Raw genomic sequence first — 13,622 nt, 5'->3', positions numbered from 1 at the left:
TTCTGATGCAGTAATTTTATGAAAAAAAAAAATCATAGCCATTTAGAAAAAATGGCGTTACATCTCCAAAATTGTATGCATTTGTATATTAAATCGAAACCTACACATTTAGTTTATCATGAATTTTGAAAATAAATAAATTCAGTTGGTTAAAATTTATGCTAGCGTCTAGAGCGCTAAAAATAACAATAAATCTTTTAATTCGAAATTACAAAATTTTTCCCTAATAATTTGCAATTTAAATGTCTATAAAAAGCTATGATCCATAACTAAAAAATTGTAAAAAGTTAACCAAAAAAATTAAATTCAAAATTTTACGATAATTCTGATATGAACTCATAAATAAGTCTAAAATTTATCAATTAAAAGTTTAACAAAAAAAAATTAAATTCCAATTATATAAATTTACAAGTTTTAATATCAATTCTGATATTAACTCATAAATAAGTCTCCATAATCCCGTTAAAAAAATATTAAATTTTATATTGTTCAGAAAGTTCTATTATTTCTTCCGCTGCTGTTTAATGGGGCATTAGCAGAGGCTGCCGGCAGCGGCAGCGAAGCTGGCAGCGGCAGAAGCGCATCTCGGCATCGAGATCGAAATTGTCAGTAGAAACTCAGAGGCGGCATCGATCACTTGTGCGAAGAACCACGGGCAAACAAAAAGAAGAGCTGAGCCAAAGAAAAAAGCATAATAAAAGAGTGCCAAGCGAACCACTTGTGTTAACAGATCAAAAAAAAATATAGAAAATAATATAAAAAAAGAGTAATAATAAGCAATAGAAGCGCGCATAAGAAAAGACAAGTTTTGTAGTTTGTTTTTTTTACTGTGCAGAGTTCTGTTATTATACTATCGTTATATCGCTATATGGTGAACGAACGCGAGTGTCCATATTTGGTCTACGTCTAACAGCAAAAGAGCAGATCCCGAGAATCCCAATCCCGTGAGCAACATCACACAAAAGCAAGGGGCAAAAAGCAAAGCACAAGCAAAAGCAAAAGCAAAGGCAAAGCAAGGCGTAAGTTTCATGTCACTTCAGCTTATGGGGCAAGTTGGATGGGGCAAGATGGGTGGTGATGGGGTGGCGAGGGCAAATACTTTTGTCAATTATTTTTAGTGCGCATAATTTGCTGGCAAAACGAAGCATTCCTGTCACGACACCTCAAAATGCACCTGAAAGGCGACGACACCGCCACAAATCTCTCGCTCTCTATACATACAATACAAAATATATATATATTTTGAAAGATCTATATCCACCGATACATATAGCTATTTATACGTACACATATAGATATATCTATATATATATATAGGTAGAAGTCTGCCGAGATACAGACACGCTCATCTTGCCAGCTATAGAGCAAATAAATAAATAAATACATTTAAAAACAGAGCGGAGAGCAGGAGGATGAGGATGCATGAATGAGAGCGTCAAGCGTCAAGCGTACGGAAAATTTCGACAAAAATAGCTCCAAACGACGGGCACTATTTTTACGGACTATACGGACTATTCGGACTATGTTGGAGCATTTTTGGGCAACACAAAATATATGGCAGAAGGAGGAGAAGGAGGAGGAAGTAGGGAGGAGGGAGGAAGGAGAAAAGGAAGGGGGTGCATGTGCAGCGGACTTCAGGCATCTGATGTTCCCGTTTCCTCCACTTGTGTGAACCAAATACCGATTCCCACAGATATATTCCCCACAGCACGGCCGATGCTACGAATTCTCCCAAATATATATGTGCGTTTGAACGAACGCATTGGCATTTGCATATAAAGCACATCTTCTCTTGGAGAACGAAAAAGTCATTCAAATCATGCCTATAAAACTGATCCCAACAAGGTGGTTCCAGATGATCGCAAAAGCAAATAAAATAGATATTTACGATCAAAAAATTTACAAAAATGCAGCTGCAGAAAATGTCCTATTTTTATAGAATTATATTTAACTTCAAAGAATCTTTAGAATTGCAAATAGCTAAGATAGGGGTTATTATTCTTGGAGATCTTAAAGTTTCATTACTAGTAGTCAGCCATCATAATGCTGGGTTTTCTGACCATCATCATCACTCCAGACCCATTCAAAAGGCAAGACCCCATGGCAAACCCAACGGATCCCCGATATTCCAACCGATCGAACTGGAACGTAGAGAAATGCCGTTTCAGTTTGCCATTTTCAGGTGTGCAGCGCTGCTGCTGCTGCTGCCCCTGTACTTAGTTGAGCGTAACATGCAGAGCGGCAAATCCTCAAACGCCGCTTCAACCTCCTGAGTTCCCCAAGTTCCCCAAGCTCCTCCCCGCTTTTTCAGCTCAGCAACTCTGCGTTTGGTGATTAAGCATCGCCTGCTGGTGCTGCTGCTGCAAGTGCTTCGAGTTGGGAAGCCGGTTTCCATTATGCCCCTATCACACTGACTCAAGAAGCGAGCTTTTTCATCAGAAAAGGGAACCTAGGAATATGGCTAATGATATAGGGGGAAAAATATGAAATTATTAAGCTATAATACCTATAACTCTAAAGTTTTAAATTAATAATATCAAATTGATACAAGAAAACCTTAAGAACAAAATTAGTGTGACCGTAGGCTATACTGAATATAAAAAAAGTAAGCAACACTGAATCATAATAAGTTTACATAAGATCACACGAGCCATTCATTATATTTGTAGACTCTGGGAAACAAAAAATATTGTTCTTAAATCTTTCGAGGTTTCGGGAACACAGGGGATAATAACTTAAGCCCCGTCGACATTTAAAAAACAGCTGAAACGGTGAGGCTAAGCCAACACAAATTTCGACTAGCATGTTTTTTAGATGCCCCTCTATATCTTTTCTAGTTCGAGTTGTGCATTGTAAATACCATATATATATATGGTTTCGGATCCAGTGTATATGCCGCATATCGTGCTTTGTCAAACAGTCTTAACTGCGACTCCCATCGTTCCAATCATTTTTTTTTCATTTCTGTCGGCTGCTTCTTCCTGCTTTTTGCCGTTTCATAATCACTGTGTGTGCGTGTTGGCTGTGTTTCGCCTTTGTCTTTTTGCTTCGCATTTTGCATGTCAAATAATTTCTCATTTTGCCCGAGCTAAAAATACAAATAACAACACAACACAACGAACAACAAAAGAAGAAACACAAAAAAAAAATCGAAAACGAAAAAAAGTCAATTTGTGGAAACGCAAAATGAAAATCATCACTCTTTCGCATGGAAAATCGTGTGTGATTGGTTGAGTTTTAATGTTTTTCTTTTCGCAGGAAGTCAATAGCGGTTAAAGTACGAAAGAACACTGAAAGAATAGGGGACTCTAAAAGCTGGGTTTATATATTTTGGCAAAAAATAAATGCAAAATAAATTATTTGAACAGCTTAAACTGAATATGAAAATAATAAACAGTAGTGAATCTAATTATTATTAAATTGTTATTTAAAGCTGGACTTTAGTGTAGAATATAATTGGGAAACAGTTTCAAGTGTAGTAAAAATCTTAAAAGAATTTTAATTTTTCCCGATCAAGAAATTTTCTAAAAATTCCCAAAAAAAACCTATAATTAGGTGTTCCATTTTTCGACAGTGTCTGGCTGCCGGTACAAATTGGTGGCCATCAATCAAACGACCCCCTTTTTTTCTCCAACATTTTCAGGCAGTGTCAAAGCCGAAAAAAAAATAGAAAATAGAAGAGAGAAACAAAAATGTTGACCAGCAGCAACAGTCAATGGCCAAGTGCAGCAGAAAAATCAGCTAACTGGCAATGAACGCTTTGGTCAGCTGCACTCCCCCCTTCCCCTATTTTTTTAATTGTTTTCTTTTTGCAATTTCCATTTTGATTTCCATGCTTGGTTTGCTACCCCTCTATTTTTGTTACGCTTTGGCGGAATTGCGCCAAATAGTTGGCAAGCCTTTTCAGTCCCCCAAAAAAAAACAACAAAAGAAATTATTAAAAATAAACCAAAAGCAAAAAAAAAAAAGAATAAAATACAAATTAAATCAAGTTGAAATTAGATTGAAAATCTTTGTATTTTGTGGCCCACATTTTGACAACAATAACAAAATGTAAAAATGTTTGGCAATTAATTTTGGTTTGATTGTTGTTGTTGTTGGGTACATTTTGTTTATAAGCCAACACACCGAAAATATTATATAAAGTTTGGCCCAAAAGAACACAGAGAAAAAGAGAGAGAGAGAGTGAGTGGGAAAAATTGGGAGAGGAAAATATGAGGAACTTTTCCTCGTTCATTTAAATGTGTGTATGTGTGCCTAAATAATTTATAATTATAAATAGCAACGCGTGTTGCAAGAGGAAGAGCGGGGGCGTTTTTCCGAACATGTTGGAAGTCAGTTTTTCTAATTTCAAAAAGAAAACGAAAAATTTCCCATGCCGCTGACCAAATTTGGTCAAATTGATATAAACAACTAGAAATTTTTCAATTTTTCATTCCGCCAGAAGCCAGAGAGCAAAAGCATAGAGCATTTTCTTTTCTTTTTTTCATCTTTGCTTCATCATCATCATAAATTGCAGGCGGCCAACGCGGCGTATACTTAATTGCACTCTATATATCTATAAAGACATTTACTATATGCATCAATATTTTGGCATCAATTCAGGGGGTCTATAAACGCTTTTAGCTGATTTATCTGATGTGCCGGCACAAAGAGAAATTTTATTGGCACATTTTACTTTTTTGGGGCAATTAAAATGAATTTTCACCGTAAATTCACTGATAACGTTTTTATTTTGATGTCGCTATGCCAATATCAATGAACTCCTAAAAGGGGAATGGTCTCAATTTTAAATGCTTTTTAAGAGTAAAAAAGTCGAAAGTCGAAGGAAACATTTTAATTTTCCTTTTAGCTTGAAAAAAAAGGTTTTTATTTTAATTAAAATTTTAAGAATATTTTTAAAGCAAGCACATAAAGCATCAATAAATTATTTAAGAACAACAAAGCAGGAAGAATGCGATTATTCCCCTTTTGTTTGGGGCTTTACCTTTGGTCAACGTGTCGTATGCGCACTTTGTATATTATACTTGGGCATATTACGCATACGACAGGTATGCAGCGACATTGATCAACTGCTGGCGGAAGCTGCTGCTGCGGGGGTGGCAAATGCGGCAAAATCACGGCTAAGGACAAATTGATTTTGTGGTTTCTGTTTCGGTTTCTGCCTTATCACGGCCATCGATCGATCGATCGATCAATCGATCCACCAAGAGGTGCCACCAAGCAACACCACATTTTGTTGTTGGCATCTCTTGGCAAAGTGAATAATTGGATTCTGTGGCCGGCGAATGTGCTCATCGTGCTTTATTTAGCCAGGCCCCAGCAAAACAGCTGGCGTTTGTTTCTCACCCACACACAAAACCCAAAAAAAAAAGACAAGAAATTTTCCGGTTGATAAACAAATAAAAAAAAATTAAAATACTATCGAACGCCTGCTAATCTGTTCTGTTCTCTTGCTTTTAGGTAAAGACCACGCGGATTACCAATACCTACAGCAAGTCCGGCAATAGCACATCATCCACCAACAACAACAACAAGGTCAGCAGCTCCAGCTCCTCAGCACCAGTTACACGTACAACTTGTGACATCGAGGAGATTTGGGACGAGCAAGTCCTCAAGCAATTGGTGAGTAATGCCTAGTAGAATACATAGAAACGGACAGACAGACGGACGGACAAACGGACGGACAAACGGAGGAACAAACGAACGGAAAAACCGACGGACAAACGGACGGACAAACGGACAGACAAACGGACGGATAAAGGGACGGACAGACGGACGGACAGACGGACGGACAGACGGACGGACAGACGAATGGACAGATCTAGAATATCATCACCAATTCATAATACCCTTTGCAATCACCAATCATCCATCCTCGAACGCTTGCAGCTGGAACAGGCGTCCACCTACGAGGAGCGTCGCAAGATCCGTGCACGTCTACGCGAACTTATGGCGGAACGCGAAGGTGAGTGTCCCGCTCTCTATAAAGTATCTTAAGTACATACATAATATAACCCAACCAAAGAAGAAAGAAAACATAAAGAAAAAAGGCCAGCGGATTAGCTCAACACTTCCTCGATGACATCCACCCGGACAAGCAGTGATATCGATATGTACAAATATTGTGTGTTCTGTATCTGTATCTTGTAGATAATGCGCACAGCAACTACTAGCTAGGCAGGATATTTGAAGTCCCAATAAGGACGAAAGTTTATCCGATTTGATTGTTCTTCTTCTCGGTTACCGTTAGTCTCCAGGTATTGCAGCACCCAGCGTTTTTCAATGTTGGTCATGTCCATTGTTCCAATCCCCACAGTCGATGAACATTATCGTTATCGTTTCCTCGTCGCGCTCCACACACATCGTTTATCGTTATAGTGCTATCGTTACTTTGTTGTATTATCTATATATCTAGCTATCTATCTATCGTTCAATGTTCTCGTCGCTCAGTGAAAGTCTCACCTCGAAGACCCACATAGAATTGGAATCGATCCATTGTACGCCCAAGACAAAAGTCATCGATCGTTAAATTGTTCGATTTGTATCGATGTCCAGTTGTGCGAATCGGAAAGCATGGTGATGGGTTTATAAGGTATTTTAGGGAAATACCTTAGGTTATCCATTATTACCCTAATTAAATATTCGTTCAACTGAGCAGTTATCGTCCCTCCCCCTGAGTTTTTTTGATTGCTTTATTGCGTTCTTGTTCCGAGTCTTAAGTCTTTCTTTCCACCACTTCCTCTTTTTCTCTATCTACAAATCTCTCCTTTATCTCTTGCCTTTTCTTTCTTTTTGCTGCGTCGATCAGAGCAAAAGAATTTGAAGCAGGCGCCGCAGAAGGAGGAGAAGGAGTTAAAAAAGAAGGAGGAGGAGGAGGAGAGCAGCGCCAGCGAGTATGAAGAGATCATCGAGGAGGTGACCGACTACAGTGACGAGGAGGAGGAACCCCAACCAGAGCCCAAAAAGGAGGTGGTGACCCAGAAAGAGGTTACCAAACAGGAGGTTGCCAAAAAAGAGGTTACCAAACAGGAGGTTTCCAAAAAAGAGGTCACCAAACAGGAGGTCACCAAAAAAGAGGTCACCAAACAAGAGGTTACCCAACAAAAGACCGAAAGTGTTAGCAAAAAGTTGGCCCAAGTTGAGCTGGCCAGTGAATCTAGCTCCTCCACCGCAGAGGTTCAAGTTCAGGGTGAGTCCCTGCCGGCAGCTAAGAAAACAGGAGCCAAAGGAGCAGCAGGAACGGCAGAAACAGGATCAGGATCAGGCAGTAGTAGCTTAGGTGGTAGGGAAACGCGTAGTCTAGTCAGTAGCCAGGTTAGCACAGTGGTTAGGGCCAGGGATAAAGCCAAGCCAGCGACAATGCCAGTCACGGGATCGGTCACGGGATCGGTAACGGGATCTGGAGCTCCAAGCACTCGCTTGAGTGTTCCGTCCAAAGAAGATTCCGGCACGGAGAGCGGTGAGGATCTGCGTCTCTTGGCCGCCGGTCTGCGCGACACCTTGCAACAGCAAAGCAGCGAGGCGAATCGCAGCCTCGTCGAGGAGGTGACCGATGCCCTGAGCCGCCTGGAGAGCAGCCTCAAACAGGGCAAGGACCTAACCGTCGATGGGGGCCAGCGGCAGGCTCTGCTCGGCCTGGTGGCCCGCCTGCAAAGTGGACTCAGTGCGCCCGAGAAGTTGGAAGCGGAGGATCAAAACGAAGCTGATCCGGAAACGGAAACGACGGCTCCAGCTCGATTCGCCAAGCGTCGCCAGCGGAATAGCCGTCATACGGTGGGCGTGAGTCGCGAGGAACTGGCGGATGCCCGGCGATACATGGAGGATATGCTGATATTAGAGGGCAAGGATTTCGCTTTGGCCAAAACGCCCAGTTCGAGTGCAGTGCCCGTGCAACTGTATAGACCCAATCAGTTTGTCCAGCCCCCAGCCACAGTTATTCAAAATCCCAGTCAGAATTCCGCTCAATTGAGACCAACGAATAGCAACGCAAACAGGCGTCCATTGTCCGGTGATTATGCCGTCAGCTTTGCCAGCTACGAGAACTCACAGAACTCAAGTCCCGAGGGTCCCGATGGCAATGCAACCTCGCCGAGTAACTCACAAACGAATTCGAATTCTAGTTCGAATTCCAGCCGCTTTGGGGGAGGCAAGAAGCACCTGATGAAGCGGGCCAACACCATCGATATACCCAAGGCCAAGGCCAAGTATATGGCCGACTGTGATTCGGATTCGGATGTGGAGGATGAACAGGGTCCGCATTTGGGACTGAAGCGAGCCGTTCAGGTGAGCGTTAAGCGACGAGTTCACAACGCAGTGCCACCGTTTGAACCGAAGACGGAGAACGATCACAAGTTCCTGGCCTTCATCAACAAGCAGAGTCATCAGACCGGGCTCGGCTGGGGCGGTGGTGGCGGTCGGAGTGTCTCGAATTGGACCCACAAGTTTGGCAACATCAAGCACACCTTCGAAACCGGTGCGGCGGCCACGGCGACCAAGGGTAAACCGCCACCGGTGCCGGGTCATGTGCCCGGTTGGGCCAAGCAGGAGCAGTTGCATCACCAGCAGCTGCAGCGAGAGCAAATGCAGCGAGAGCAACTTCAGCGAGAGCAGTATCAGCGGGAGCAGAGGCAGCGAGAGCAGAGGGAAAAGCAGCTGCAGCAGGGCCAGCGAGAGCAGCTCTCCAGGCGCGAGCAATTCCAGCGAGAGCAGCTGCAGCGAGAGCAACTCCAGCGAGAGCAGATGCAGCGAGAGAAGCTCCAGCGAGAGCAACTACAGCGAGAGCAGCACCAGCGAGAGCAGCTGCAGCGAGAGCAACTGCAGCGAGAACAACTCCAGCGAGAGCAGCTCCAGCGAGAACAACTCCAGCGAGAACAACTACAGCTACAACAGCAACAACAAGCCGTGGCCGCTGTGCAAATCGAGCGACAACGTCGCCAGGAGCTGGAAAGACAACTGCGCCTCGAACAGGAGGCTCGCTACGAGCGAGAGGAGCGCACTCGCCTGGAGCGCGAGTACTACGAGCAGCAGCTGCAGCGCCAGCAGGCCGAGAGACAACAGCAATTGGATCGACAGCGGCAGCAACAGGAGCAACTGGAGCGACAGAGGCGTCAGGAGATGGAGGTGCGTCTGCAACAGCAGCGAGAACAGGCCGCTCAGGTCAATAACTTTATACACGCTCCCCAGTCGGTCTTTCGTCCGATCGAAAATGAAACCCCCGCGCAGCCAGGCATCTACAAGCCCGTGGCACAGAAATCTCAAGCCTCTAATCCGTCGATTTGGAAGCCGCCACAGCAATCGCAACAACATTTGTCGGCTACCTCGTATAGCAATACCCCGTCGCCATCTTCAACGGCCGCTACTTCACCCATCGGTTTGCCCTGGGTGGCCAAGCCCAAGGTGGACAATAGCGATTTTCGACGCAAGGCCCATCACTTTGAGGAGAGATCCCTGAGGGATAACCTCGAACAGCAGCCTAATGGTAATCTGCAGCGTCACAATTCACTGCGATCCAAGGCACCGTCGTTGAGTGAGTTTAAGAAGCGACCTTCCCTGCCGAATGCCATGGAACCAGGAACCCAGGCAGCTCCTCCGCCTAGACAAATGTATCAGGAACCACCACCACCCACAAATATCTCATTCACCTATGCCGATTTCCCACCAGTAAGAAGAAATGTGGGTAATAATGCCCACAATTACCGCAGTCAACCTTGCCTAACGAGTGCCGTGGAACAATCGGAGGCCTTGACCAATCCACTGGCAGCTCCTCTAATCCTGACCAGCTCAAATCCCACCTATCTACCTCCACCAGGTAGCAGAAGATTCGACTACATCAGCAGTCCCGTGGATGTGGACAGTCCACCGAATAGCCCCACGAGCTTCATGACCATGCCCAATCCCACTTTAATGACGGACAATACGGACGATGATCTCGATCTGGATTCGGACAACAATATGCTGGAGTATAGGGTTGAAACGAAGGTGATGCGAAAGCCACGTAGTCAGACGGCAGTTAGGGTGGCTGATCGAAGAAATGCTCACATGAGCGATGATGAGGTTTATGGCAAGAACTCGAGGGCGGCCAAATCGTTGCTCTACACGATGAAGCAGTTCGGCAATCCACCGGTCGGTAATCCAATCAGCCAGAGAAGACAACCCCTAACGGCGCCCAGTTCACCGAAATCGGGGGGTTGCCTTTCGCCCGATGGAAGACAGTACCAGGCGCCGCTCGTAGAACCGCTCTTCCCGCAACTGAGCACTTTTGAGGCCAAGCGACAGCCACAGTTTACAACCGATTCACCACCCGTTTCGATCAATTACCAAGCGAATCCCACCTACACACCACCGAGAGTTAATAATCAGCAAGATGGTAACTCTTATTTGGGCGAGACGCACACCTCCTATGTGGTCACCTATCCCGTGGACGATTCGGGGGATGAGCCCGAACAGGAATCAATGGCCACGAGCCAACAACACCGATTGCGTCGCACTTCGGAGCACTCGAATGCCAGCTCCTCGCTGTCGCTGGGCAGCACCAGTTGGACAGCGAATCCGGTGCATAATACGGTGGGTGGATCTATGGGTCCACCAGTGGATCGCAGCACCAAGCCGCAGATTGCTCAGGTTCCGCAGAGGAAGTCGCTGAATCAGCAGATTACTCAGCAGTTACCGAAGTCGCTGCCTCAGCAGTTACCTCAGCAGGTTCCTCAGCAGGTTCCTCAGCAGGTTCCTCAGCAGCTTCCTCAGCAGTTACCTCAACCGGTTTCTCAGCAGTTACCTCAGCAGTTACCTCAACAGGTTCCTCAGCAGTTATCTCAGCAGTTACCTCAGCAGGTTACTCAGCAGGTTACTCAGCAGTTACCCCAACAGATTTCTCAGCAGCTACCAAAGCAATTACCCCAACAGATTCCTCCACAGCTGCCTAAGCAGCTACCTCAGCAGCTTCCTCAGCAGTTACCTCATCAGTTACCAAAGCAATTACCCCAACAGTTACCGCAACAGCAAGCTCAACCCAGACATGCTCCCCGCCTAAGTGCACGTAGTCACACCATTCAAGGAGATTCCGGCTACGATAATCGTCCCTTGCAAAATCGTGTCATGTCCCAGCAGACGCTCAACTCCAGTGTAATCAATACTAGCAACAATACCAGCAGCATCCAGCAGAAACAGCTGAAGGAGCAGCACATCAACGAGCTGCGTCGCAAAAGTTTGGGCAACGTCCTCGAGAGCAGCAGTCAAAGGACGTCCGCCTACTTTGAGCAGGAGTACAAGTCGTCGGCACCAGCAGATACCCCGGATATTGTGAAATCCTCGCTGCCCAAGGAGCAGGCACCGCTGCTAAAGAAATTCGGGCCACCGCAGCGTCATCACTACATGCCCAATTCGTATCAGAGTCCGCAGTTGAATAAGCAGGGTAGTACTACCACTAATACTACTACTACAGTGGTGCAAAATCATCAAATCAAGCCGAGTATTGTGGAAACACCGGCCACACCACAGCCACAAGTTCCGCCCGAGGATGAGATTCCCCACAATATAGTGTTCAACAATGTGAGTGCCTTCACATCGATGAGCAGGCGGAATCATGAGGATGATTCGCCAGGCAGCCAGGGAATGCAGTCGGGATCTCGGGTGAATCGGCTGAGCAAGTGCGATTCGTGGAATCAGATATGTCAGCTGCAACAAACGACGACGACGGGGGTTCAGAGTCCTTCGAAGACATATAATCAATCCACTTCCCCCGGCGAACTGAGACGCTCGAAATCGGGACATTCGCTGGCGGTACCAAAGCTCTATGAAGCGGGAATTGACAAGGCCCAAGTGAGTGAGAAACAGCGAACGGTGGCTGCCTATTTCTCGGGCCAAAAGTCACCCACCGGTGGTAATGGTCAAGTGGAGGAGCTACGCAGCAGTACGATGATTAGCTCCTCATCGAGTAGAAAATCAGCCATTAATCGCACCAAAACGAGTGAAAAACTCTCGGCGGCAGCAAGAAAATCGTTAAGTTCACTGACCACCACATCGAATGGTAATGTTTCCACCGCCGGTCTGGAATTAAAGAGACCCAGTGGAGCACCTATGATGGGCGGTGGCCTCAGTCGCAGTGCCACCATGCCGCATATCGCGAATCTCAATCTGCTGGACGAGAGCAATGTGGAGGATGCCTTCGAGCAGCTAATGATGGGTGCCTAAAAATTAACAATTAAATAGAAAAAAAACAAAAAAATCAGCCAACCGATCAACCACTCAAGCCAAATAATTTAACGAAAGAAAAACGCATTGAGGCATTCCAGTTCGAAACTGGATGAGAACATGATAAAATTTATATATAATATCGAAAAATCGACATCGAAAAATCGACATCGAAACGGAATAATAACTGTAACTTGTAACGGCAACTGTACTGATTAATGTTTACTGATTTACTCACTGATTTACGCTACTGTTGAGCCTAGGATTAGCTTTGTTTTAGTTAAACAAACCCAAAACCGAAAAACCAAAACCCGAAATCCCCCAACCCTCCCATTTTTTGTTAAGCAGTTAGAAAAATCGCAGTTATAACGAAGCAGCTAAAGTTTAAAAATTGAGGGACCACAGGCGGTTTCTAGTTTCTAGTTTTCGTCTATTTTGTTTCAATTTTCAAAAAAAAAAAAACACTAAATACACACAAACACGCTCAATCGCGATCAATAAACAATGAGATATTGTGAAAACAAACAAATGTTTGCTGCACTGCGTCCCAAACGAAGCCCCAAACAACAGCAACAACAACAACAACAACAGCAACAATAAGCAACAATAGCAACAAAAGCAACAACTTGAACAATATTCCGAGATTTGTGAGTTGAATATATGAAAAATATATCAGATGTACAGAATGCTAGCCTTGAAAGTTCCGCCCTCCCCCCTTTCTCTGCGTCCCTGCCCACCGCCTTGTACTACCAACAACAATTAAATAAAGAATTGAAAATAATAATAAATACATAAAATATTGCTATATACCGCCCAGCAGCAGCCTAACAGCATAAAAACCGCACACACATCATAAGAAGTCATGCAGCTGAAATCAAAATAATCGTATTAATAGTTAAAAAAAATATTTAAGATTTTCAAAAGGATATATAATTTAAAAAATTAAATGCAGAAATTATTTATTGATTTTTCAATTTTTAAATTAATTCATTTCCCTATTTTATTTACGTATACTTTATTTTTTAAAAGTAATACTTATTACCATTATTTTACAGACAGCTGTGTGCGTTTCATGTGTGCTTGTGTGTGCGTGTTTTTCTTGTACATATTTGTTTTGCCTGAAAGTTTTTACTCAGCCAAGTGTCGACTTTTAGCGCTTATCCCCCCAATTTACCATTTTTCCCTTACGTTTCCTTACGTTCCGTTACGTTACGTTCTGTTACGTTTTGTTACGTTTTGCTCTTTTGCTCGTTCGTTAGTTGGTTGATTGATTGATTGACTGGTTGATTGGTTGGTTGGTTGGTCCAGCAAGGATTGAAAAAAAAACTAAGCCTAAACAAAAATTGAAAAAAGAAAAGCGGAAGCAGCAAAAAGAAACCCCCCCAAATGTTGTCCCTCCTTTTTTAATCGACTGTTTCTCTCTCTGTCGT

General features: G+C 44.1%; 2 protein-coding genes across 12 annotated transcripts in view; one reads left to right on the top strand and one right to left on the bottom strand.

Moving 5' to 3' along the window:
• The window catches only part of LOC138913903 (uncharacterized), a 164,479-nt gene that overhangs the window by 87,728 nt on the left and 63,129 nt on the right, over nucleotides 1–13,622 (bottom strand). The window lies entirely within an intron of this gene.
• The window catches only part of LOC108054402 (smoothelin), a 35,670-nt gene that overhangs the window by 17,296 nt on the left and 4,752 nt on the right, over nucleotides 1–13,622 (top strand). For 4 of the 11 annotated variants that reach the window (XM_044393138.2, XM_070218608.1, XM_070218607.1 and 1 more), the window contains 3 exons: nucleotides 5,464–5,625; nucleotides 5,893–5,968; nucleotides 6,812–7,192. In XM_044393138.2, the coding sequence (XP_044249073.1) occupies nucleotides 5,464–5,625; nucleotides 5,893–5,968; nucleotides 6,812–7,192 (619 nt within the window). Of the gene's footprint in view, nucleotides 1–5,463; nucleotides 5,626–5,892; nucleotides 5,969–6,153; nucleotides 6,688–6,811; nucleotides 10,624–10,674; nucleotides 10,834–10,881; nucleotides 12,193–13,622 lie in introns of those variants that run through there. The other 7 variants (XM_070218617.1, XM_070218613.1, XM_070218611.1 and 4 more) reach the window with 4 other exon arrangements.

This window comes from Drosophila takahashii, chromosome X (genome assembly GCF_030179915.1).
Source record: "Drosophila takahashii strain IR98-3 E-12201 chromosome X, DtakHiC1v2, whole genome shotgun sequence".
NCBI lineage: Eukaryota > Metazoa > Arthropoda > Insecta > Diptera > Drosophilidae > Drosophila > Drosophila takahashii.
Note: the sequence above shows the minus strand (reverse complement) of the source record. Positions and strands in the feature narration are given on the sequence as shown.